Source organism: Meles meles, chromosome 4, assembly GCF_922984935.1.
Source record: "Meles meles chromosome 4, mMelMel3.1 paternal haplotype, whole genome shotgun sequence".
Classification (NCBI taxonomy): Eukaryota; Metazoa; Chordata; class Mammalia; order Carnivora; family Mustelidae; genus Meles; species Meles meles.
Genome location: NC_060069.1, coordinates 9,840,142 through 9,865,372, shown reverse-complemented (window position 1 = coordinate 9,865,372; position 25,231 = coordinate 9,840,142). Strand labels below are relative to the sequence as shown.

Genomic DNA, 25,231 nt, shown 5'->3' with positions numbered 1-25,231 from the left:
ATGGCCCAGGACGGTGTTTGTTTACTCCTCTTGGGGCCGAATTTAGACAGAGAACTGATGCTTTGCTTACAGTTCTCTTACCTGGAGTTGGGAGCCATTGATGAAGAGCCCACCCCTCCACACCCAGCCCATCTGTAGCTGCATTTGTCCCCAGGCTGCATTATATTGCATATGTATTTCAGCGAAGAATTATTTTTGAGTTTTTTTCATGAGCTTGCACCCCGGTTCCTCCAGTAGTATTGTGAAGCTCTGCTTGGGTTTGGAGCCCTGCCTTCTACTCTACGTATGTGTACTGTGTATGTACATGTATATGTACGTGTACTGTAGTGACTAAGAAGAATTCAGGCTCTGGAGAACACCACCTGTTCCACCTCTTACTAGTTACATGAACCTAGTCCCAATATGGAGCCTGTCTGTGCCTTGGTTTTCTCAACTGTTAAATGGGGAGAAAAATAGCACTCTTAGTTGAGTTTAAATAAATTAACACATGTAGGCTGGAGGAACAATGGCACATAGTAAGACTCCAGTACAAGTTAGTATTCATTCACTCACTCATTCATTCATTCAATTTTATTAGAATTATTTCTGCTCGTCCCACACCCTTCTACAGGATTCCCTGTCCTCTATGTTAGGAGGATATAACTGATGTGTCCCAGCCACCCAGATGCTTCCTACAGCCTGACTCTGGTGCTTGTTGTTTCTGTTGCTTTGACTCAACTCAGATACTTATTGCAAATCTCCCTGTCCTGTGGCAGGCTCAGTGATTGGGACTTTTTAACCTTTTATATCTCTGTTCTATTCCCATCCCATCCTGTTCTATCCAACTCTCTTCTTCCACCCATTTGGCATTTCCAACAAGCCACACCCTCTACTAAAGGCTTTTTATTATTTCATTTGTTTTTCCTAAGAGCCCTGTGTGAGATAGAAGACATTATTCTCCTTTTGCAATGAAGGAAAATGACATTTGGAGAGGTTAACCAACTTGACTGAGGCCACAGAGTTAAGAAGAAGTAGTATGCTGTCCATCTAGGGTTAGACTAGGATCTAAACAGTCAATGCCATTCTTCTTTTTTACTTCCTTGGAAATCATTGAGGCTGGAAGAGACCTGCACAGGTGAGCGTTTAGCATTCCTCATGCTCCTGGAGCCATGCTGGGTGCTGGAGACATAAAAGTATGAAATACTTGGTAAACGATCTCAGTTTATTTAGTGTCTCAGTTATTAGCTATCTTACTTTGTAACAAAATGCTTCAAAACTTAATGGTTTAAAACAGTGATTATTGTCTCTCATGATTCTCTAGGTAGATTGCCTGGACTCACTAGGCAGTTCTTCTGTTCTGTGTGATATTGTTTAAAGTCACTCATGTGGCTGCATTTAGCTGGGAGCTCGGCTTAGGGGTCTAAGATGACCTCATGTATATGTCTGACAATTGATGCTGGCTGTGACTGGGGGCCTCTGTCTCCTTCCACATGGCCTCTCATGCTGCAGGGCATCTCACTATGGTATCTCTCCCGTAGGAGAGCCTGAACTTCTTTACATGGTTTTTGGCTTCCAAGATAATAAAAATGGAAGCTACATGACCTCTTCAGGCCTAGTAGTAAAAGTCACAGAACATTACTTCTGCCACATTCTGAGGCCCAGAGCAAGTCACAAGGCCAGGTTAAGGCATGGGGAAAGAGAATCTAACTTTTGATGTGAGGAATGGCATAGGAACAAAGGAAAAGGAAGGATTGTTGTAGCCATATTGGAAAACAATCCACACATTTACTGTCCATCTAACTCTTTGTGGAAGAACCGGGTTTTAGAGCTGAAAAGCCCCTTAAGTATCATCTGATTCAACCCCCTAGTTTCACAGATGCAGAACCTTAGACCTGGGAAGTGAAGCCCCTTGAACCAGGCCAGCACATTTAGTGGAGGAACGAGAGGTTGGTGTCATCACCTGGGTATGCCAATGTGTGCTTTGCTTTTCCTCCAACAGAGGATGTCTCTGCTGGGTTTCTCTTTGAGTCAAGGCTGTCCCTGTTAAGTTTGGAGACCACAAGAGTGCAGAAGAAGGAAGGGATCTGTTTTGTCCTCTTCTGAATCTTCCTGCCTCCCTATTACTGGACTGGACACCAGGGTCTTCAGTTACTGCTTTGGCCTCGTTGACCAGCATTGGCCAAACATACCTTCTTTATCATTGCCTCTTCCATACATCAGAACATGAAATGATGCTCCGTTTCATCACATGCATAAAAAGCTGCTCAAACCCCACCAGATGTTGTATTTTGAAACAACACATTTATGCAATGTTTTAGAGTACTTTGTTATACCACAGTCCATTTTTCTAAAGTTCACAAATACTTCAATATAAAATGTGTTGCTTGTTTTGAAATGGAGCAGGTGAGCTACAAATTATTGATTTCCCTCAATGTAACCACAAACCTGAAAATAATCAAATGGCTCCATTTTCCCAGATCATTATGATGCTATTCTGTATATTTCCAGCCTCCTGGATAGAGGACAGATATTTATTTTGTAGTAAAGACAATATTGGTTGCCAAATACAGTTTTGGGACCCTCCCTCAGCTCTCATGAGGGTATCTGACTCTTATTGAGGGCTAAGGTAAATAAGAAGTACAATTCTTAGGTTTACGACACTTTGAAGGCCATACATTTCCAAAGAAGAATTGGTAGAGACACTCCCTAGGAAAAAAATATTCACTTGATTTTTGATGTATTGAATAGATTATAGATTAACTAAAATCCTTTTCCCCATTGCAAGTAGCATTTACTATTTTGTAAATTAAGTAAGTAATATTTATTTATTATAAAAAATTTAGAAAAGACGCAAGTACACAAAGGAGAAAATAAAGATCATCCATAATCTTACCTTATAGTCAAAACCACTGTTAACATTTTCAGTGTGTGTTCTTCCCATCGGAGAGATAGAGGAGTAGATCTACATATTGATAGAGATGGAGAAATTGAAATATATATATATGTGTATATATAAATATAGGTATAGATATTTTTCTCTTAAAAAATTGGATCATACTACACCAAGATAAAAAAAACTTTAGCACAGTGAAAGAAACCATCAACAAAACAAAAAGGCAATCTACTCAATGGGATATGATCTTTGCACATGATACACCCGAGAAGGGGTTAATATCCAAAATATATAAGAAATTATACAACTCGACACCAAAAAACCCCAAACAATCCAATTTAAAAATGGTCAGAGGTCCTGAATAGACTGTTTTCCAAAAGAGACATACAACGGCCCACATGAAAAGATGCTCAACATCATTAATCATGAGAGAAATGCAAATCAAAACCACAATGAGATATTACTTTATACCTGTCAGAACAGCTAAAATAAGAACACAAGAAATAGCGAATATTGATGAGGATATGGAGAAAAAGGAATCCTCATGCGCTGGTGGTGGGAATGTAAATTGGCACAACCACTATGGAAAACAGTATGGAGGTGCCTCAAAAAATTAAAAATAGAATTACCATAAGATTCAGTAATTCCACTACTGGGTATTTACCCAAAGACAACAAAAAAATTGGAAAGATAGATGCACCCTTATGTTTATTGCAGCATTGCTTATAATAGCCAAGATACGGAAGCAGCCCAAATGTCCATCCATAGATGAATGGATAGAGAAGATGTGGTATATATATAATTTATATATAATAGAACATTACTCAGGCATCAAAAAGAATGAAATCTTGCCTTTTGCCCCAACATGGATGGCCTTAGAGAATATTATGCTAAGTGAGAAAAAGATAAAGTCAGAAAAAGACAAATACCACATGATTTCACTCATATGTGGAATTTAAGAAACAAACAAATGAACAAACAAAAAAAAGAGACAAATAGCTGCTATTAAATACAGAGAACACACTGGTGGTTGCCAGAGTGGGGGGTGGATGGGAGGATGGGTGAAACAGGTGAGGAAATTAAGATTACACTTACCCTAATGAGCACTAAGTAGTGTATGGAAGTGTTGAATCATTATATAGTATACCTGAGACTAATATAACACTGTATGTTAATTACACTTCAATTGCAAAAAAAAAAAAATTTTTAATGGGCTCATACTGCCAAATAATTATGTCACCATATTTTGTTTTGTTTAGACTAAATGTGGCAAGAACATTTTTCTATGTCAATAAATTTTTTTCTGTCATACACGGAAGTAAATCCCTCTTGTTTTGACAGGACAGTGATATCGAAGCACTGGTCAAGTGTCTGGAAAATGTCCTGGGTTGCACCTCTCTAGGTAAGTTGCTTCAGATTCCAAAATGTAGTGCTACCTGCTGATTCCAATGGAATATCTGAGGAGTAGAACGCTTGGAAGGAATCTTTTTTTTTTTTTTTTCAAGATTTTATTCATTTATTTGACAGCACAAGCAGGGGGAGCAGTAGAGGGAAAGGGAGAAGCAGACTCTACACTGAGCAGGGAGCCCTATGCGGGGCTCAATCCCAGGACCCTGGGATCATGACCTGAGCCAAAGGCAGGTGCTTAACCAACTGAGCCACCCAGGCACCCCACTTGGAAGGAATTTTACAGATATTTTAGTCCAACCTATTCATTTTATATAGGAGGAAACTGAGGCCAAGAGAAGGTGGAAGTCTGGCCCAGGGCCAGACAACTTGAAGTTTATTACTGTAAGTGACCAGCAGTCTCCAAGGATGAAATAGTTGGAATTCAGTGGTCCATTGTGATCAAGCTGTGGCCTGACAGTGCATAATAACACTCAGTCTTCCTGTAGAAAGAGATTGCTTTCAGTCAAGCTGCAAGGACCATCACTCGGAAGGTCAGTCAGTTACTAGAAGCGATTTGGTCTGAAAAACAAAGCTGAAATTTCTTTAGCATTGTCAGTCTCAATAAATTGGATGGTTGTGCTTCAAGGATATAACCCTATTTCTTAGTTTCTCCTTCTTTTTCTTTAATACGAAAAGCCCAACTGTGGAAACTTCTAGCAATAGATGATGAAGTGTCACACCTGCCACGGGTAAAAGGACAGAGGATATACCTACATGTCCTGGGTGAAACAGACTGGGATTTTTTTTCTTTAAAATTTGGTTTGGGTTTATTAAGTTTTTCATTGCATGGCCAAAACAATCTCCTCACAGGGAATGGCAGAAATAAAGATGAAGTGTTCAGGTGTGCAAACATTCACCAATATTCTATTAGGAGCTTTATGCACAGTTTATACCCTTTCTGTAGCTTATTCCACATCTCTGCGAAGCCTCCGTCATAAACAGCTCCTGGGTTTTTTCTCCTGATCATTGCTCTACAATCTGTTGCACCGCACAGCAGTAACACTTACTGGGTACATGTAACTTCAAATCCAAGTATGGATTTGAAGACCAGGAAGGCTTTCCTTTGGCCAAGTCACTTTTCTTCTGCAGACCTTGGATTAGATCAGTAAGTTTCAGCCTGGGCTCCTTGGGGACCTCCAAGAGCCGATAAGTCTCTGAGCAGCTACAGAACAGAACCCATGTCTGCACGGCTCCTCTGTGTTTCTCCAGAGTCTGACACAGTGTCTGGTGCAGAGGAGGCCCTTCACAGATATTTTAAAATATTTTTAAGAGAAATGAGATGCACACCCTGCTCCTTTACCAGCTTCAACCAAAATAGTTTCACTTGTATCTGTTTTATAAATTAGACTTATACATAAGGTTGTGTCTTGAAAAAGATAGATTCCACTGCAAAAAAAGAAATGAACACTGGATTGGAGAGATGATATCTAAATTCCCTTTTAGACTGTATGCTTTTATAAAAATGAGCAATAGAAACATGGAATAAAAAATGCATTTTTTTCTCTGCCTGGAGCTCCCCTCAAGTGACAGAAAGGGAACAAAGCTGGCATAAACTTACAGGACAAAAGGAACAAGAGAGGTGGGAGCAGGTGAGAGCTGGTAGCTCGTTTGAGAAGCTAGGAAGCAGATGGATGTGTGGTGAGCAATTTTGAAGACAGACAAGGTGAAAGTTACATGCCTAAGATGTGTACAGGAAAGGAGAGCCGCTGAGGGGTGGGCTAGCAGACTTTGAGATGATGGGGAGCATGCTTTTGAAATACCTGTCTGGGGAGGTACTCATAGTGGGACCCTCATCACAGATGAGAATATTATTACTTTCAGAACTCCGAGCTTCTTGCATTACTTAGAAGTCATGAAGAAATCTCCTCATGCAGTGTTACAGGAATGAGACTGCTCAGGGAGCTAGGACCTGTTTTACTCTAACTACATTTGGGGGGATTACGATACAATAATCACTGTGGCATTAATATATATCAGAACATTAACAGGATCTGGGGGACAATGTAAATGAAAATGTGTCAGATATAAGAAATGAAACCTCTGTGAATTGAGTGAGGCTTACTCACAGCATCAGCCTATGCATTTTGGAAATGTCCAGTTGCCTGTGGAGCGGGTTAAGATGTTAAGTGTCTTCCACAAATATTTTCAAGAGCTTCTCCCAAACCTCAACAAGAGAGAAAAAACATCAAGTGCAAATGTCCTTTCTGATTATTTGGACCAGGCAAATTTGAGCTTTGCAGCCCTGAAAACACTGTGTGCAGTGGTTTGACCCCAACCCAACCCCGGATTTAGTTTTATTTCTATTTAAAAGTGGAGCAGTGATATTTTCCCTGCCTATATCAATAGGGAGTAGAGAGAATGAATGAGTTAACATTTGTATAACTTCAAGAGATCCTTAATTTGGGGGCGCCTGGGTGGCTCAGTGGATTAAGCCGCTGCCTTCGGCTCAGGTCATGATCTCAGGGTCCTGGGATCGAGCCCCGCATCGGGCTCTCTGCTCTGCAGGGAGACTGCTTCCTCCTCTCTCTCTGCCTGCCTCTCTGCCTACTTGTGATCTCTCTCTCTGTCAAATAAATAAATAAAAAATCTTAAAAAAAAAAAAGAGATCCTTAATTTGAAGGGACCCTTTTGAATTCCAAGTTCAGTATATTAGTTTCCTCTATATATCAAGGCCATTTTAAAGTCTTTAGATCAGTGGTTCTCCCACTTGAACACGCATCAGAATCACTTACAGGGTTTGTAAAAATGCACGTCTGGTGTGTGGCCAACAATTTGTATTTTTTTTTTTTTTTTTTTTTTTTTACAGGGAAGAGCACGGTGAGCTGAGCAGAGGTTTCTTTTTTTTAAAGATTTGTTTATTTGACAGATAGAGACCACAAGTAGGCAGAAAGGCAGGCAGAGAGAGAGAGAGAGGAGGAAGCAGGCTCCCAGCTAAGCAGAGAGCCCGATGCGGGGCTCGATCCCAGGACCCTGGGATCATGACCTGAGCTGAAGGCAGAGGCTTTAACCCACTGAGCCACCCAGGCGCCCCAACAATTTGTATTTCTAACAAGTTCCCAAGCAGTGCTGATGTTCCAGGCCCAGATCACATTTTGAGAACCATAGTTTTAAAGTCCTTAAGCCCTGAAATTCTCACTGTGCACCCACCCCAATTTATAGTCCAAACAAAATATTGCTGAAGTATAAAATAAACATTTTATTTCTTAAAATTATAATTTGCCTATGAGCTGAACTGAAGATAGCTCCTTTCTACATTTTTCTCCTCCTTATGTGGTGCTGTCTGTATGCTGGGCTATTTGGCCCTGTATACAGGAGTTACTGGGCGTCCCTGGAAGCAGTACTGATTTTTGCCTCATCCTCAGCATCTGCATCAATATTTAGGGAGGTCTGGTGGGCTCAAGGCACTAGATGAGGTTGTAGATGTTGAGACCTATTTGGAACATGGTCTCAGACACCAGGTAGGATCCTGGACAAACCAGGGCACAACTTTGTCATCATACCAGAGAGCACCGCTAGGTGCTTCTTTCACACACAGAGGACCTGTTGTCCCAAACGGAGACACATCACTTCTGAAGCCGTACATCTCCCACCCCTGAAATTCCCCATGGCATATAAGACAAAAGGCCAGTCATGAACAGGATGTTGAGTGATCCCAGGTGGAATTAAGAGAGGGAGAGAGAGAAGAAATTAAAAAGAGAGCAGGAAAGGAAATCAGGGCCTGGAGAAGATGGCCAAGAATGCAGGCCACTTTACCAAGGGCAAATACACTAAAACATTAACTTTCCATGGTTTAAATGTGTATCCTGCCTTTCTCCCTTTGCCCTGTATAATAAGCCAGATATTACATAGGGATGAAGAAAATGACATCCCTGTCTTAATGAGCTCCCAGTGTAGTCAGGGAGGCTGATAATTATAGGACACCATGATGAGGACAAGACGTACTGTAAACAAGGAAGGTGGAAGACAAAGGTCCACTATGGGAATACAGCCTGGGGAGGACTTTACCGAGGGTGAGGTTTGTAATTTCCTGTGTCAGTGAGGGCAGTACAAAATCTCTTTTCTTTTTTAAGGTTTACTTATTTGTTTTAGAGTGAGTGAGGGAGCAAGAGAGAGCACAAACGGGAGGAGGGGCATAGGGAGAGGGAGAGAGAGAATCTCGAGTAGACTCCTCGCTGAGCGTGGAGCCCAGCTTGGGGCTTGATCCCAGAACCCTGAGATCACGACCTGAGCCAAAATCGAGAGCCAGCCGCTTAACCTCCTGAGCCACCCAGGCACCCCAGGGCGGTGCAAGATCGTATTCACTGTAGTATTCTCAGAGTCTAATATAAGCCTAGCACACAATATTTTTTCCATAATCGTTTGATGAATGAATAGGAAGATGAATAGAGTTGCCAAGGGGTTGTGGGGAGGGGAAGTATTCTTCAGAAAGAATCAAGCAGCGTGAAAGTTCAGAGGTAGGAAACAGCTGGGTATATTCATGGAACTATCAGTAAGTTTGGTATTACCAGAATAAGGTGTGAGGAAGGGGTCAGCCAACCTGGCTATGTAGGGCCAAACCCATGGATAATCTTGTATGCTAGGTTAAGGAGCCTGGATTTTATTCTGTGGATTAGAATACCACTGGTTCTTAAGCATGGTCAGAAAAGACTACCTTTAACAAATGATAAGGCGGTAGCTTTGAAAGGAGTCACTTGATATGGGAAACTGGTTATGGGCTGTCTTTACACAGATAATAGATGGTGTTACTATTGTAACTGTTCAGACCATCATTATTCAGTAAGGACAGAAATGACCTCTCACTTCCTTTTCTTCGAACTTAAGAAAGGAAAATTCTGTCTCCATATTTCCTTAGTAACCAGATTATGAATCAAGGCAACATATGAAATTTAACATTTTTAAATGTTTATGAAATTGGCTGTACCTCTAGAGAGAGGAGTCATCAGCAGAATGATATAAGTCCTTGATAAACTATACTTACAAGAAGGCTCATTTTGTAGATCCAAACTGGATGTTGTCATCGAAGCAATTAGAATGTAACAGATGCTTCAGAACCTCTCTGCCCATTAAGATCCCCTTAGTGTGTTGAGTTGTCTGATCAGTTTGGTTTTTTGAAAATTGTTACCCCTCGGGTGCCTGGGTGGCTCAGCTGGTTAAGCAACTGCCTTCGGCTAAGGTCATGATCCTGGAGTCCTGGGATCAAGTCCAGCATCAGGCTCCTTGCTTGGCAGTGAGTCTGCTTCTCCCTCTGACCCTCCCTTTTCTCACATTCTCTCTCTCTCTACTAAACAGTGTGACTGCTCTAGACCAGAGAAGGCATCAGGGCTTCTTAATCCTTTAGAATCTTCCTTTGCTTAAGCTCTTCAAACTCTAAGCTGTTAACTGTAAGGTTTACTGACTGTCATTTAACCTTGCACTATTATGCTTTTCACCTTGAAAGTAATGAATTTCTCATACTAATTAGAAGGATATCAACATAGCATTTTATCTTTCCTTACTGACATACTGAAACCACTACATTTGAGGAGAGGAGGGATGTTTTGGACCACAAACCACTTGGATCATTTTGATGCAGATACCCAATGGACGATATCTGTTTGACATCTGATGATGTATTAGGGAAATTTAATAGTTTCTGTAAGTTCTTTAAAACTTGAAAGGATGTAACAGATTCAGAATTAGTGGCAATTTACAGAGAACTCACTATGTGTCTACTACCATGCCAGACATAGTCATTTGGCAGATGTGTGATGGAACAGGGACAGAGAAAGGGCTTTGTAATATAGAGAAATCCCTAAAACTGTAGTATTATTAATTCTTAGTAGTATACTCCTAGCAAAAAACATTCCGTATATCACTACTATCTAGAAAAGAGTGCCAGTGATTGAATTTGTCTAACTAATAAATAAACTCAACAAACATGCCTTCTTTTATCACTCATACATTAGGATATCACCGAGTTAATATAGATTGGTTTGTAAGTTCCTTGGGAGCTTCCTTGATATGATCTGAAACTGGCCCCTATACCTAGGCAGGCAAAGAGAGGCCAAAGAAAGGGGCAGGCTGCTCCAGACTGGTAGGTGACAGCTTTAATAAGCAAGAGAACTTACATGTGAGGCTTGTCTTGGGTGGCTGCAAGATGATTAGATCTCTGTAACCACCTGCCGATGCAGAGGCTTTAACTGGGTTTAGTCACATACACCAACCAACCAAAAGATCTCAAAACCATATCATTACCTCAAGGCCATGTCCTTAGAGCAGGCTCTGGCGGGCAGGAAAGGCAAGTGGAATGTATGTTCTAATGACAGGGGAAGGACGAGGGGTTTCTTTCTTTTTTTTTTTTTTAAAGATTTTATTTATTTATTTGACAGATAGAGATCACAAGTAGGCAGAGAGGCAGGCAGAGAGAGAGAGAGAGAGAGAGAGAGAGGAGGAAGCAGGCTCCCTGCTGAGCGGAGAGCCCGATGCGGGGCTCGATCCCAGGACCCTGAGATCATGACCTGAGCCGAAAGCAGAGGCTTAACCCACTGAGCCACCCAGGCGCCCCCTGATCTCACTTCTTAATCTTCTGTCAGTACCAGAGTGTTCTAATTACACTGCCTTTGTGGGATGTGTTAATGTCTACTAGGACAATTATCTTCCAATTTTCTTATTTTCTCAAAAGATTCTTATCCTCTGATATTTATTTTCCCACATGGATTTTAAGATCATTTATCCGTTTCCAAAGGACACTTTTTTTTTCCTACTGATAAATTCTAAGAAGTTAATAGCACAGCATTTCTAAGCAACTGTGCAGCAACCCAATGATTTTAGAACTGGTTTTAAGGTAAATGCATTAACAGTCTTCATATATTCATTTCTTCTTCTGATCCGCCATAAAAGTCGGTGCCTCTATTGCTTATCTATAGCTGCATAAAAAAAGTACTCCAACGCTTATTGGCTGAAAGCAATGATAATCATTTACCGTTTTCCATGGTTTCTGTGGGTCATGAATTTTAAAAGTGGATCAGCTGGTGGTTGTGGCTCCGGGGCCCACGAGGTTCTAATCAGACATCAGGACCACAGTCATCTGAAGGCTGATGACTCACTTGTACAGCAGCAAGTTGGGGGACAGCCTCAGTTCCCTCCACGCGGGCCACTTCCCAGGGCGGCTTGGGAGCTCTCAAGGCCACTAATGCTGGACATTGGGCATCGTTGCTAGACTGACTACCATTGCCACCCCCCAAACTGGCCATGGCCGCTACTCCCGCCCGGGCCTCGCCTGGATGGACTCCATGTGACCTCTACCCTTCTCATTACCAGCTTCGGATACAGTCTGGGCAGGATACGGCTCACTGGCAGAGGCTGGTCATTTGTCGATGCAATGGGCCTACAGTAAGGGAGGCTGGGAAAGGGGGTAGCGAGGGTGTTACCTTCTTCTGTGAGACCAGAATCCATCTCACAAAGTAAAAGATTTTTCTAACAAAGGAAGAGGAATGTGAGGCCAAACGTAATAATAAATATCTACTGTAGTAATGAACTTTCTGGTTCTCAGAGATGTGGAGGGAGAGATGGCCCTTAGGTGTTCTGTGGAAACATCTCTTTCGGCTTTCACAGAAGGAGTAGATGATTCAATGGAATCCTTCTTCAATTTATCTTCCGTGTTGCTGACTGTAGAGGGAGCCATTTGCTTGGGACAGCAATTGTCAGGGTTGACACTAGTAAAAGGTGCAACCTTGTCCAGAATGGGGGGGTACCATGGCCCTGCCACCTGGGGGGCCAACTCCACAGAGTGCGCACCTGCCTGCAGAAAAACCAAGACACTTGCTCCTGAGTGCCCAGTTGAGACCCCAGTTCCACAGCATTCAGCTGACAAGAGGTGGGAGGACACAGACCCTCTGTTGTCCATCTCAGCCCCAGAAGCGGCTCCTGAATGCTCTTGGGTATGTCTGGCTGCAAGCAGGGCAGACGGCCATTGCTGTGCCTTCCCACGTGAGGTGGCTGCTCCTGGGCCCCCCCAAATGAGCAAATTAACTTGGCCATTTGAACTTTAGAGATGATTTGTTCTGAAAGGGACAATGTTGAGTGGTTCTTTCTGGCAGTAATTATGTAGCAGACCATTTGCTTTCAGAGGTCACTTCTGGTGGGTTACTAAAGCCGTGTCACTGGCAGACAGGGAGTTTGTCCATCTGTCTGCTAGGGCAGAGTATGTCTTTTCTAGTTCATTTAGAGCTACCCTTAGGTTATTTATGTGAAAAGTTGGAAATGTGAGTAAGGCTGCATTTAGCTACAAGTCAATTAGAGTGAGCATTTCCTGGCACAGAACCAGGGTAGGGCACAAAAGGAATCTGAGTCACGGTTCATATTTTCAGGGAATTTCCAGGTAATTTGGGATATGAACATCTCTAGACCAAATGGCCAGAACTGAGGCAGGAGGTAATGAGCATCAGTGAGGCTAAGCGGGCAACATCAGACTCCCCAGCTCCCTGGGTCCCACCCCTGGAGATGCCACTTCGGTGGGTTTGAGGGAGGTCTTGAGAATCTGCATTTTTAACAAGTTCCCGGGTGATGCTGTTGCTGCTGGTCCAGGGACTCTACTTTGAGATCCACTGGGCTAGGAAGTCAGGGAAGAGAGTGCTCTCACTTCCAGCGATGGCTTTAGAAAGAAAATTCTGACTGTTGACAAGTTCTGATACATTGAATCAAGTTTTTAATAAAGGTGCCTCACATTCAATTTTAATATATGATGACCCCACTGAAGCGAATGGTATTTACAACCCAGAAAAATATTTTTTTTCAACATTTAGGTCACATTAACCTGAAAGAACAAATTATTTTTTGACCCGGTAAGTTCTTGTCTAGAAATGTATCTTGAAGAGATAGAGGTGGGGCGCCTGGGTGGCTCAGTGGGTTAAAGCCTCTGCCTTCGGCTCAGGTCATGATCTCAGGGTCCTGGGATCGAGCCCCGCATCGGGCTCTCTGCTTGGCGGGGAGCCTGCTTCCTCCTCTCTCTCTCTGCCTGCCTCTCTGCCTACTTGTAATCTCTATCTGTCAAAAAAAAAAAAAAAAAAAAAAGAGATAGAGGTGGGTGTAAAGATAAATATATGAAGGTCTTCATGGAAGTATTGTCACAAGAGTGAAAAATTGGAATCGAAATAAATGCCTAGAAATGGAGACTAGTATAGCTTCTAGAACAAAGAAGTTCTTTACAGTCGATTAAACATGATGGTGTCATTACATATTCATTGGCACACAAGGTGTAATAAAATAACGACGTGTATGAAGCTGTAGTTGACACACACACGTGTGTGCGTGCGCACACGCATTTGGAAACACCACAGTGTTAGCGATGGTTCTCTTAAGCAGCTTTTCCCTTCCGCGTTTTCTAATTTGTCTGCAGTGAGCACGGATGACTTAGTGATTCATTTCTCCCAAAAGAAGAGGGAAACACTGACACGTTTACCTTAAGTATTTTAGCCAGTCTTGAACCAGCCCAACGTCCCATCACAAAAAAGTAGGTTTTGTTTCTCAAGCTGGGATTCTCTACATCGGCAGCTTAGAATAATTACACTCCCCAAATACTGGCTTCTGGCTCCATGGGGTAAGCACAACCGAAGAAGCTGGAGTCTGGCTTCCACAAATCTCTTCTCAACCTTATCCACATTTAATTGCTTATTAAAATAAAACAGACACTCTTCTTCTTCTTTTTTTTTTCTGTACTGGTGGGTGCTATTCTTAGAGGCCTCTTCTAGTACATTCAAAAGGAAATGAACGTTTGCAAAGCCCCGAACTCCTGTTGTTTTTAATCTTCCATACAGTTCAGCTAAATATTTGTTGTGTGAAGTAACCATGCAGTAAAAATAGAAAGTTTATCTCCCATCTTCTGGTATTTATTATCTCCCCTATGAGTAGCCAGTTTATTTCCCAGGCTGACCCACTTTTCTCCAACTAATGTAGTGTTGGTGGAGACGGTGGGGCGCTATTGGGAAGTTGCCCTGTGCAAAGCACTGGGCTGGGTGCCGTGGGGTCGAGAGAGGCAGCGTAAACTTGTCCTGGGCCTCTACCAACAACAGCACCTTTCTGTGTATCATTGCGTTTGAGCTTTACTGGAGCTTTGTGCGCAGGGTTCTTTTGCCCAGGAGAGGAAACAAAGTCACAAACGTTTTATAACTTAGCAAATATCACAGTCAGGACTCTAAAGCAGCTCACAGTGCTCCTCTGAATTTGCCCCTGCTCCCTTTCCACTGGAAGCTTCTGGAAGCTGTTCTTCCTGGACCTTCTTTCTTCCTGGCTTTCTCTTTCACCAGCTTCCTCAGGGGGTCTGGCTTGGACACAGCTGCTGCTGATGGTTGGCAACAACTCCTCTAGGTGGTGGCGGCTGTCCTGTGCCTATGGAGTTGCCCTGTGCCAATACGGAAAGAATCGCTCAAGGGGAGGGGTAAAGGGTTCCATCAGTATTTTTCTTATTGTTCATGTTTAATGCTCAACTTGTTCATGTCGCCAAGACAACCACCTCCATGCCTCTACTTTTTCCCAAACCCAGCACCCCTGTGTTGTGGCTGGGGTTCTTCAGGAAGCAGCCTCTGACATAAAGTCAAGTGGGCAGGATGCTTACTTGGGAGTGCCCTCAGGAGAGCCCTGCTGGCAGGACGGGTGAGGCAGAAGGGGGACAGTACAGTTATGCAGTCCCAACAATCCTGGCCCAGATCCACGGGGCGTTCTGGACTTACCGTAATTGTCTGCTTGGGCCAAAATGGCCAGGCTTTCTACCTCTTCCATGGTCAGTCCTTAAATGTGGGCCACATGGGAACAGCATGATCTTGGGCAAGGCAGCTTTCTATGGCGTAGGCAGGTCCTGCAGGGGCCACAGCTGGAGGCTGGCTGTGTGCGGTGCTCCAGGCAGCTGGGGAACAGCTCCTGCCTTGAAAGGAAATTGGGGTGGTGCATCGCTATCCCTGGGTTGTTGAAGTAACACGGTGAAGACAGAGAGCAGTCTGCTTTGCAGATTCTGAGGCAATTTTATTGACATCTTGAGGTCCACTGACATCACAAGAGAAACGCAAGGAAAAGTCTTCACAAAGATGAGGGTCAGGTAAGCCTCTCAGCAGAGTGGCACTGTTCTCACATGCCCTACTGGTTTGTGGCCCCTCATAACAAGCCCTGAGCCATTATCTGAAGAGGTGGAGAGAGGAGATGACAGATGGCATGTTTGGAGGAGGGGTTTTGTCTGATAATTTCCTGATTTTTCAGAATCAGCTCATGAAAATCCTTATCTGGATATGTCACTTCTATGAGGGGTTAGAAAGGTCATACATTTGGCAGTCAGGAAGCCACAGTTCTAGTCCTGACTCTGACTCTTTCTTTATAGCTCTGTGACCTTGAGCAAGCCACACAGCCTCTCTTGGCCTCAGTTTCCCCATCCATAAGATGAGACAAGTTGACCTGAAGAGGTCTATAGTCACTTCCAGCTCAGAATCATGAAGTTTCTCTATCGTCTAGGCCAGAAGTTGATAAACTACAGCCCACAGGCCAAATCTGTGTCAGTATCTCAATGAGAGTTTACTGGGACACAGCCGTGCTCCTTTATTCACCTCTTGTCTATGGCTGTTTTCATGCTACCACCGCAGAGTTGAGTAGTTGCAACAGAGATTGTTTGCTTGCAAGTCTAAAACTACTTGGCTCTCTACAGAAAAAGCTTGCCAGCCCATTGGCAAATCTTCCATCATGTTCCACTCCAAAGAGTAGGGGGGACAATATGGGCCACGAGGACATGCTTTTGCAAAAAGTTGGGCCAAGGGGACAACTGTATTTCTGGAGTATTCCTGAGGCACTTGCAGGACAGGAGAGGGTCAAAGATTAGGAGAGAAACATCCTGCATGTATGGTGCACGAAGGGCAGTGTCTGCAAGGATTCCTGAGTAAGCAGTGTCCCAGGTGCTTACGTGGGATCTCGTTTGCCAAAATGTCCAGCCCCGCAGTCCCTGCATCAGCTCCTTATCGCCCACGTGGGAGGAGGTTTTGCAGGAAGGGCAAACACAGCTTTCACTTTTACTATCAAGGTCATCCATCCAGGCACAGAGCTGGGGGGAGTAAATGAGTAGAGTAAATGCGTAAAGGGAAATTTTGAAGGAAATGAGAGAAGAATCTCTCTCTGCTGGTGAAATGTCACAGTCATCAAGCTGTCGCTCCTTCAGGGAGAATAGATAGCTCTGCTGGTAAGAGACCACAGAAGTAGGAGGAAGCCCGCCAATATTACTATGATGAGCTATGTCAGAACACAGAGCTTACAGAACACAGCTCCTGCTTGCTGACTGTGTCTTCATATCGTCTTGTGTTCATCTCACTGTCAAAACATCCCCGGGGGGTAGTGTCAAGTGTTCTAATCCTCCTCATCTTGTGTTTGGCAGATGGGGAAAGACTTCGAGATGATTTTGCCGATGTTTCAGAGTGCCAGCCGCGCTGACTGTTGGTGCCAGCCATTTTCCTCTTAATATTTGGTCCTTCTGGTTGCTCTTCATGTTGTTATCAGTATTAGTGTTGCCTTCCCAAAGAAATTCCACTCCACTGGAGGTCCAGGGAGATGTCTTATACCAGATCATAGAAAGTTCCATCTGAGAGAAGGTCCTCTGTCTAATGAAACTGCTTACATGTATTATGAGCAAACTGAGGCTCAAGGAGGTGACCTGAGGGGCTTTGTAGCCAGTGAGAGTAGAACTAGAACAATAACTGTGGTCCTCTAACTTGAAGGTTAGTGCTTTTCCCACAGACCCTTAGTACCCTTCTTTGTAGCATGGTGTCTTATGTCAACGTACAAAGCCCTCCTGGTGACCATCTAGACAGATACTCTGTCTTCCCCAGTACATTGCAAGTTCTTTCTGGGTTAAAAACAATGGCTACTATTTACATTACCTTTGAATTTATTTTATTTTTTTAGAAGATTTTTATTTACTTATTTGACACAGAAAGAGAGATCACAAGTAGGCAGAGAGGCAGGCAGAGAGAGAGGAAGGGAAACGGGCTCCCCTCTGAGCAGAGAGCCCGATGCAGGGCTCGATCCCAGGACCCTGGGATCATGGCCTGAGTTGAAGGCAGAGGCTTTAACCCACTGAGCCACCCCACAAGCCCCTACATTACCTTTGAATTTAACTCCTACCTTCGAGCATCTAAAATAGAACCCCTCTCTTAAGAAACTAGAAGAAGATGCGAAAATTAAACCCCAAACAAGCAGAAGGGAGGAAATAATAAAGACTAGAGTGGAAATAAATGAAATAACAACTGGACAATCAGTAGAAGACACTGACAAGACCAAAAATCCTTTAAAGGATCAACAGAATTAATAAATCTTTAGCCATAATGTCCAAAGAAGTAAAAGATAAGACTCAAATTCATGAATCAGGAATTAAAGGGAGGACATTACTACTACCCTTAAGGAAATGCAACATTATAAGGGCATACTATGGACAACAGTATGCCAGCAAATTAGATAACTTGGAGGAAATAGAAAAATTTCTAGAAAGACACAAATTACCAAAACTGAGTCAAGAACAAAAAATCTGAATAGATCTATAACAAGTAGATCAAATTAGTAAACTAAATACTAGAAGGCTTCACTGGTGAATTCTGCCAAATATTCAAAGAAGAATTAATACCAAGTCTTTACAAGCTCTTCCAAAAAATGGAATATGAGCCAGCACTTCCCAGCTTCTTCTATGAAGCCATTCTTTGATACCAAAACCAGACTAAGATGTCACAGGAACAAACAAAACTAAGAGCCAATATCCATCAGGAATATATGTGCAAAAGTCATCAACAAAATACTACTAAAATGAATCCAGCAACATTTAAAAAAAGAAAAAGGATTGTACTTGATGACCAAGAAGGCTTTATCTGAAGAATGCAAGGGTCATCTAACTTCAGAAAATCAATTAATGAAATAAAACATACAAGTAGAATAAAGGGCAAAAACAATATGATCATCTCAATAGATGCAGAAAAAACATTTGACAAAGTCCAACATCCTTTCTTAATAAAAAAACACTCAGGAAACTAAGAATGGAAAGGAATTTCCTAAACCTAATAAAGGGCATCTATGAACACACCTATAGCTAATTCATACTTAATGATGTAAGAATGAATGTTTTCCCCTTAAGAACAGGAACATGACAAAGACTTCATTCAACACTTCCATTTAGCAGTGTGCTAGAGGGAAATTAGGCAAGGGGAAGAAATAAAAGGCATCCAGTTTGGAAAAGAAGTAAATTACCTCTATTTGCAGATAACATGCTCTTGTGCATAGAAAACCCTAAGAAATCCACTAGAAACTATTAGCACTAATAAAGAAGTTAAGCAAGATTGTAGGATACAAAATTAATACACTAAAACCATTGCATTTTTATACATAGCAGTGAGTGAACATTTCAAAAATGAAATTAAGAAAACAATTCCATCTATGATAGCATCAGGAATAAAATACTTAGGTATAGGTCACTGCTGTGACGAAGATGGCCAGGAGACTGACTCCCTTCCTCAAAGATGCCTGGGCCAAGATGCTGGTGCTGTTGGGGTCCTCACTATAATTCTGCCAACTCTCAGCCCGTTCACCAAATATACCACCATGATCAACCAGGCCACACCCTGCAACTATCCGGTGGCTCCTATCCCCAGAGATGATGGAAACATGTCCAATGTGCCCAGCCACCCCCAGAACCCCCAGGGCCCAAGCTTGGAGTAGCTGAAGAAATTGTGAGCACCTCCAGTGATATGGCCCTGTCTCCTGTGGCCCTCTCCCTGGTGGCCTCCCCTATGGCCAATAAAATGTGAAAAGTGACCCTCCCCCCCAAAAAGAATGAAATACTTGGGTATAAATTTAATATGATAAATGCCTTATGCTGAGATGATCTTTGGAGATACAAAGATGAAGTAAAAAAATATTATAGATCATATATTAAATGGAAGTTCAATATCTATAACAAATAAAGAACTACAACTCAACAACAAAAATACAAACATCTCCATTTTTAAATGGGCAAAGGATTTGAATAGATATTTTTTCAAAGAAGATATGTAAATGGCCAATAACCACACAAAAAGTCATTAGGGAAATGCAAGTCAAAACCACGATGAGATGCCACTTCACTTCCACTAGGATGACTGTAGTTTAAAAACCAGAAAATGACAGTGTTGGTGAAGATGTGGAGAACCCTCACACACTAATCATGGGGAGGTAAAATGGTGTAGCTGCTATGGAAAGCAGTTTGGTGGCTCCTCAATCAGCTAAATATAGAATTTCCATACCAGGGGCGCCTGGGTGGCTCAGCGGGTTAAAGCCTCTGCCTTCGGCTCAGGTCATGATCCCAGGGTCCTGGGATCGAGCCCCGCATCGGGCTCTCTGCTTGGCTGGGAGCCTGCTTCCTCCTCTCTCTCTCTCTGCCTGCCTCTCTGCCTACTTGTGATCTCTATCTGTCAAATAAATAAATCTTAAAAAAAAAAAAAAAAAGAATTTCCATACCACCCAGCAATTCCTCTCCTCGATATACACTTAAAACCATAGAAAATGGGTACTCATATACTTGTATGCCAATGTTTATCATAGCATTACTCATAATACCCAAAGAGTGGAAACAGCTCGTGTCCATCACCAGATGAATGGATAAACAAAATGTGATGTATGCATACAATCAATATTATTCGTCCATAGAGAGGAAGTCCTGCTAATGCCACACATTGATGAACCTTGACAATAGTATGCTTCGTGAGATAAGCCAGATCCAGAAGGACACATATTGTGTGATTTTATTTACGTGAAACCATTTACCTAGAACAGTAAAATTCACAGACACAGGAAGTGATTAGAGGTGAGTAGGGGCTTGAGGGAGAGGTGCGTGGGGAATTATTGCTTCATGATTATAGAGTTTCTGTTTGGGGTGATGCAAAAGTTTTGGAAATAGGTAGTGTTGATAATTGCGCATGGCAAATGCCCTTGATACCATTGAATTGTACACTTAAAAATGGATTAAGAAGTTAAAAAAATAATAAAGATGAATAGGACATAATCTGTATACTCAGGGAGCTTACTAACTGGCTGGAAAAGTATAAGGGAGTGGAGTAACAGATACATCTCTGTGACTACAAGTATTAAAAAGCAAACCATGGCAGGCAGCGCCTCCGCTAACACCTGGTCCAGTGGCTGCTGGAGAATGGATATGTGCTCTGGGAAGGTTCTAGTAGGGTCGCCAACACCTAGGACTGTGGAATTTTTAAAAAAGCCTGGTTTCAAGTCCCAGCTATGTCATGTGTCAGTTGTAATGAACTTGGGCAAGTTACTTACTGTCTCAAAACTCTCTCATTGAAAAATAAGCCTACTTCCCAGGACCCTCACATGGCATGATACAGGGAAGCTGCTCAGCACAGGGCCTGGCGCTTGCCTACTAAAAAGGGGTTAGCCGTCACTATTGGTTTTTTTTTTAATGATGAATTGGGATAAATTTGGATAGAAATTAAATTTTTAAAAGACCGTGAACTAAGTACCGAAATACAAGTCCCACACCAGAGACAGGAAGGTACAGGGACTAAGGATGGAAAGCTGAGGTGAGCTGTGGAAGTAGGGGACCCGGGAAAGGAGGATGGGAGAGAGCTGCCCGTGACAGGGCTCGGAGGAGAGAGAGGAGAATTTGAGGGAGACAGACCCCTGGCTCAATGACACGAGGGAAGAGCATAGTTGATTTAAAAGGAAACTCACCAGAACCGCCAAGTGGCATCTGTTTGCAGCTATGTTTCCCGAATGCGACAGATCCTACCTCTTCCAGGGAAGGATGGGGATGGAGGAAGGAAGTGAGAACTCAAACTCTTTCATGTTACATTTCCTGTCACCACGTTCTTTTCAAAATTTCTGAACCCTCCGTTTTAAGATGGACCCGTGGTTTGAACGAGGAGCACAGTGGAATTCTCCATGGAATGACCATCATCACCCTCCCTTTATTCTAATGGGGTCACAGTCCCCTTCTAAGGAACACACAGCCCACGCAGTAAGTGGGTAGAAGGAAGCAGGACATGGTTGCCATTTGATCCCCTGCTCTTCTCCGGCTTGAGGCTGAAGTCAGAGCCACTTAACACCTACCACAGGGCTTTTCTCAGAGGCTCACCCGAGTCAGACATCTTCAGAACTCACCACTGGTGGAAGAGACTGGCCAGTTCTATTGTTCTCGTAGGAAATCTGTGGATCCACACATGCACCTAGCGTTACATGTCTTGCATATATGTTCCACTTCCAAGGCCATGGACCTTCTGTTGAAACTAATAAAAAAACTATTAATTTTAGAAAATCACAAGGATTAAGGATCCATCTACGTTTTAAGTCTGAGAAAGCAGAGTTCTGGAACTGGAGCTTCCCAGGCCTACAACCAGTGCGGTTGGGTGGTGTCCCAGAATCAGGAGGGGGCCTTGCACTTGGAGTTTAGTAAAATCCCTAATAATTTTATCTTTGGATTTGTGTTTTTATGAGTGAAGTCTAATGGGACAATGGAACCTATGCTGGGGGCTTGAAGCCTCAGTTGTACGCTGCCTCCGGCCCCCTGCTTGGGAAAGTTCTCTACCGCCCACTCCCTAACTACTGGCCCCCACCACTCTCCATTCCCTATGGGGGCCTGTGCACAGATAGGAGGGATCAGGGGCTGTTGGGGCCCTTGAGCCCCTGCAAGGGTCCTCACCCTCCTTGAGAGTATCTGTCCCCGTTCCTGAGGGAGAACATTAAATGCCCCATAAAAAACAGGTCCACAGGGGCGCCTGGGTGGCTCAGTTGTTTAAGCGACTGCCTTCGGCTCAGGTCATGATCCTGGAATTCCGGAATCGAGTCCCGCATCGGGCTGCCTGCTCGGCAGGGAATCTGCTTCTCCTTCTGAACCTTCCCCTTCTCATGCTCTCTCTCTCTCAAATAAATAAATAAAATCTTTAAGAAAAAAAAAAACAAAAACCCATCATGTCCTAGTTTCTATAAAAAACAAAAACAAAACAAACAACAAAAAAAGACAAGTCCACTACAGAGAAACAGAAGAAAGAAATCAGCTTTTCTCTTGCCTTTTGAAAGGGGGCCTTGCGCTGTCATTCAGCGATGGGCCCCACACATTAGGTAACTGGCCCATCTAGAGACTAGTCAAAAAGTGTCCCGAGGACTAACAACATTGGTATCAGTTGGAAACTTGTTTGCAATGCAGAATTCCAGGTCCTACCCACACCTACTGAGGCAGAATCTACGTTTTTAACGAGATCTCTAGGTGATTCATGTCGCATTGAAGTTTGAAAGCAGGGGTCTAGAACACACTCGAATTCAGTGACTCTGGGATTCATCTAACAAGCTGAAGTCTCTGATCATAGGGTAGTAACTTTTATTGTGATTGCTAAATGTGGTGTCCTTCTCTTTGACATAAAGTAACCGCTATTCATGGTGAAAGTGGGATGGAGAGGGAAAAGCCAACAAGAAAAATAAAAAAAGGAATTGCTCTGAGCACCAGGCTTTGCCGGCGCTGGTGCTCGAAATGCTATTTGCCCTGTTCTCTGCTCTCGGGCTCAAGGCTTAACATCTTTCCCAGCAATGCTGAGAGCCCTATTGAGGGGCATTGTGGCCATATTAGAATAAACTGCCGCTCTCCTGAAAATTTCTTTGACCTTTATTTGCATTAAGTCTTCAGGACTCGCCAGCTCTCTGGAAGAGAACGGAAAGCAGCACCTTCTTTTCAGTCTTGGCAGAACTGGTTTTTGAGCCTGTGTTTTACTTGGCGTGGCGTGTTTATTGTTTTAGTAACTAGATCTCTAGTTTCCTAGATCTCTGGATCTAGGGAAGATGATTATAAAAAGCAACCAACAAGGACATGAAACGAACCCCCTATGCCACCTCTCCTCCTCACAAAAGCTTTCCTTGGGGAAAAGCGGCTGTCCTGGCCGGAGCTGGTGGGAGGGGAAAGCTGAAGTAAAGCTTCTGTCTGAGGCCAGGGAAGGCTGAGCAGGTCTCCGTGTGGAAGGGGTAATCTCCGGGAGTGAGCAGAAGGGGAGCAATCATTCACTGGCACTTGTGTCTTAAAGTGGGACCATAACTGGTAATGTACCAGGAAGAGCAGGGTGTTTATTTAACTATGTGTGAAGGCACCCTTTATAGAATTCATACCTGTCGATCCAGTCCCTCCACATCTAGGGATGGAGGCTGAGAAAAGATCAGAGATTTTGACAAAGAGTTAAATAGGAGAGTATTCATCTCAACAACAGCCATAAGAGAGAGCAGTTCAAAGTAGGATGCGTGCCCTCCAAGGGGGTGTACAAAAGAAAGATATATTTGAAGGATATTAGAATTTGCATTTAATTTTTCAAAAAAATATAAGAAGAAAGCTTTGCTAATATGTAATATGGGAACTGGCTGTCACTCCCTCATTTGGTCCCTAAATCAGTCACGTGTTACAAGAAATCGGGTGGGAAGAGTGGGAATGTCCCAACATGGGTCCCTTCTGGGACATAGCAACTATGTGGATAGAACTTTTAAATGAATATTAGGCCGTTCCATGTTTTTTTTTCCCTCCTGATGGAGTATGAGGCGCCTGGTGGGGAGTATAAGGAATGTACAGGCAGGTTCTGCCCCAGCTCCAGGAAAGACGTTATACAAACCCTACCCTGGAGGACCCCAGCCCTCGCTCAGGGGCCCACATTGACTTCTTAATGGACTATTTCCTTCCCTAAGGTTCCAACATGCCTTGTAAGAGCCTCCGGGTTTATCAGTAGAAGCTGGAGCTCTCTCAGCATATTTCATTAACACTGCCGCTCTCGGTAGTAATGCTTTACCTCATGAACCCAGTTTTAACCTTCTGCTCCATTCTGCTGAAGTTCACGGCTGTAGGTAAACGCCCCCAGTCAGCATCTTGCTTTCCGTTGCAAAAAAGCAATGCTCAGATGTGGGATTAAGATAAAAGGAAAACTAACTCTATTAGAAAAACTGTCTCAGCCATCTGAGCCAATACCACACCTGCTGAAAGTGACTGCCAAGGGCTCCTCAGGAACGCTGGCTTTGCCATCCATGCATTTCCCCGCGACTTTGCTAATATAAAGCCCGTCTTTTAAATAATGGTGTTCTGTTTAAATAATCCTTTTGGAGAAAGGCTTGGTCCTAGAATTCCCTGTGTGTATTAAAACTATAAATAATCTTGTCGTTAGGCATAAATCTCCTTAATAGGCATGTCATAATTGAATTCATCTCCAATTAATGTGGCATTACCTAGGCAAAGGTGGCTTAACTTCTGTTTTCTGATTGCCCTTGAATGCTGCCTCCAAGTTGCCGGAGTGCTGATGATGTCAGGAAGTGCTGTGCATTGATTTTTCAGATACAAGGACCGTCACAAGCACAGCTGCAGACGTGTCCCCGAGACCAGTGGTGTTCAACAGCCCAGCGGCCCGGAGCAAGATGGAACACATGAGGAAGTAAGTTGCTTGTCACCTGAGCCCTAGGAGAGTGGAGTGTGAGCCCTATTGACATAGAGTGTGATCCTATTATGTAACGCTATTCCACTTGGTCTTGAAAATAATAGCTGTGCTTTTCGAGAAGTGAAGGTGAATGGAATGTGTAAAAAAAAAAAATCAGTTGGAAAGGCCTGCATCTGTGTGGAAAACTCAAACTTAAAAATATAAGAAGAAAGCTTTGTCTGAGTGTATACCCACCCCTCCCCCAAATTCACATGTTGAAATCCTAATCTCCAGAGGAGATGGTATTAATAGTTTGCATTTGGAAAGTGCGTAAATCATCAGGCCTCATGAATGGGATTAGTGCTTTATAGCGCAGATTCCAGAGAGTTCCCCAGCCGCTTCTGCCATGTGAAGACACAGGGAAGAGGTGCTGGCTTTGAACCGGGAAGAGCGGAAGGGGCGGCCCTCACCAGAAGGCAAGCGTGTGGGTGCTTTGATC

General features: G+C 43.2%; 1 protein-coding gene, 1 long non-coding RNA gene and 1 pseudogene across 5 annotated transcripts in view; 2 read left to right on the top strand and 1 right to left on the bottom strand.

Moving 5' to 3' along the window:
* NEK11 (NIMA related kinase 11) overlaps positions 1-25,231 on the top strand; it is a 247,732-nt gene that overhangs the window by 176,352 nt on the left and 46,149 nt on the right. For 2 of the 4 annotated variants that reach the window (XM_046002712.1, XM_046002716.1), the window contains 2 exons: positions 4,214-4,274; positions 24,633-24,750. In XM_046002712.1, the coding sequence (XP_045858668.1) occupies positions 4,214-4,274; positions 24,633-24,750 (179 nt within the window). The remainder of the gene's footprint in view (positions 1-4,213; positions 4,275-24,632; positions 24,751-25,231) is intronic. The other 2 variants (XM_046002714.1, XM_046002715.1) reach the window with 2 other exon arrangements.
* On the bottom strand, positions 604-21,123 carry LOC123940190. Its single transcript, XR_006818042.1, has 3 exons — positions 21,035-21,123; positions 2,873-2,941; positions 604-1,158 (listed from the first exon to the last, which is right to left on the bottom strand). It is a non-coding gene; the product is annotated as an uncharacterized LOC123940190 (long non-coding RNA).
* Positions 18,369-19,042, top strand: LOC123940189 (annotated as a pseudogene).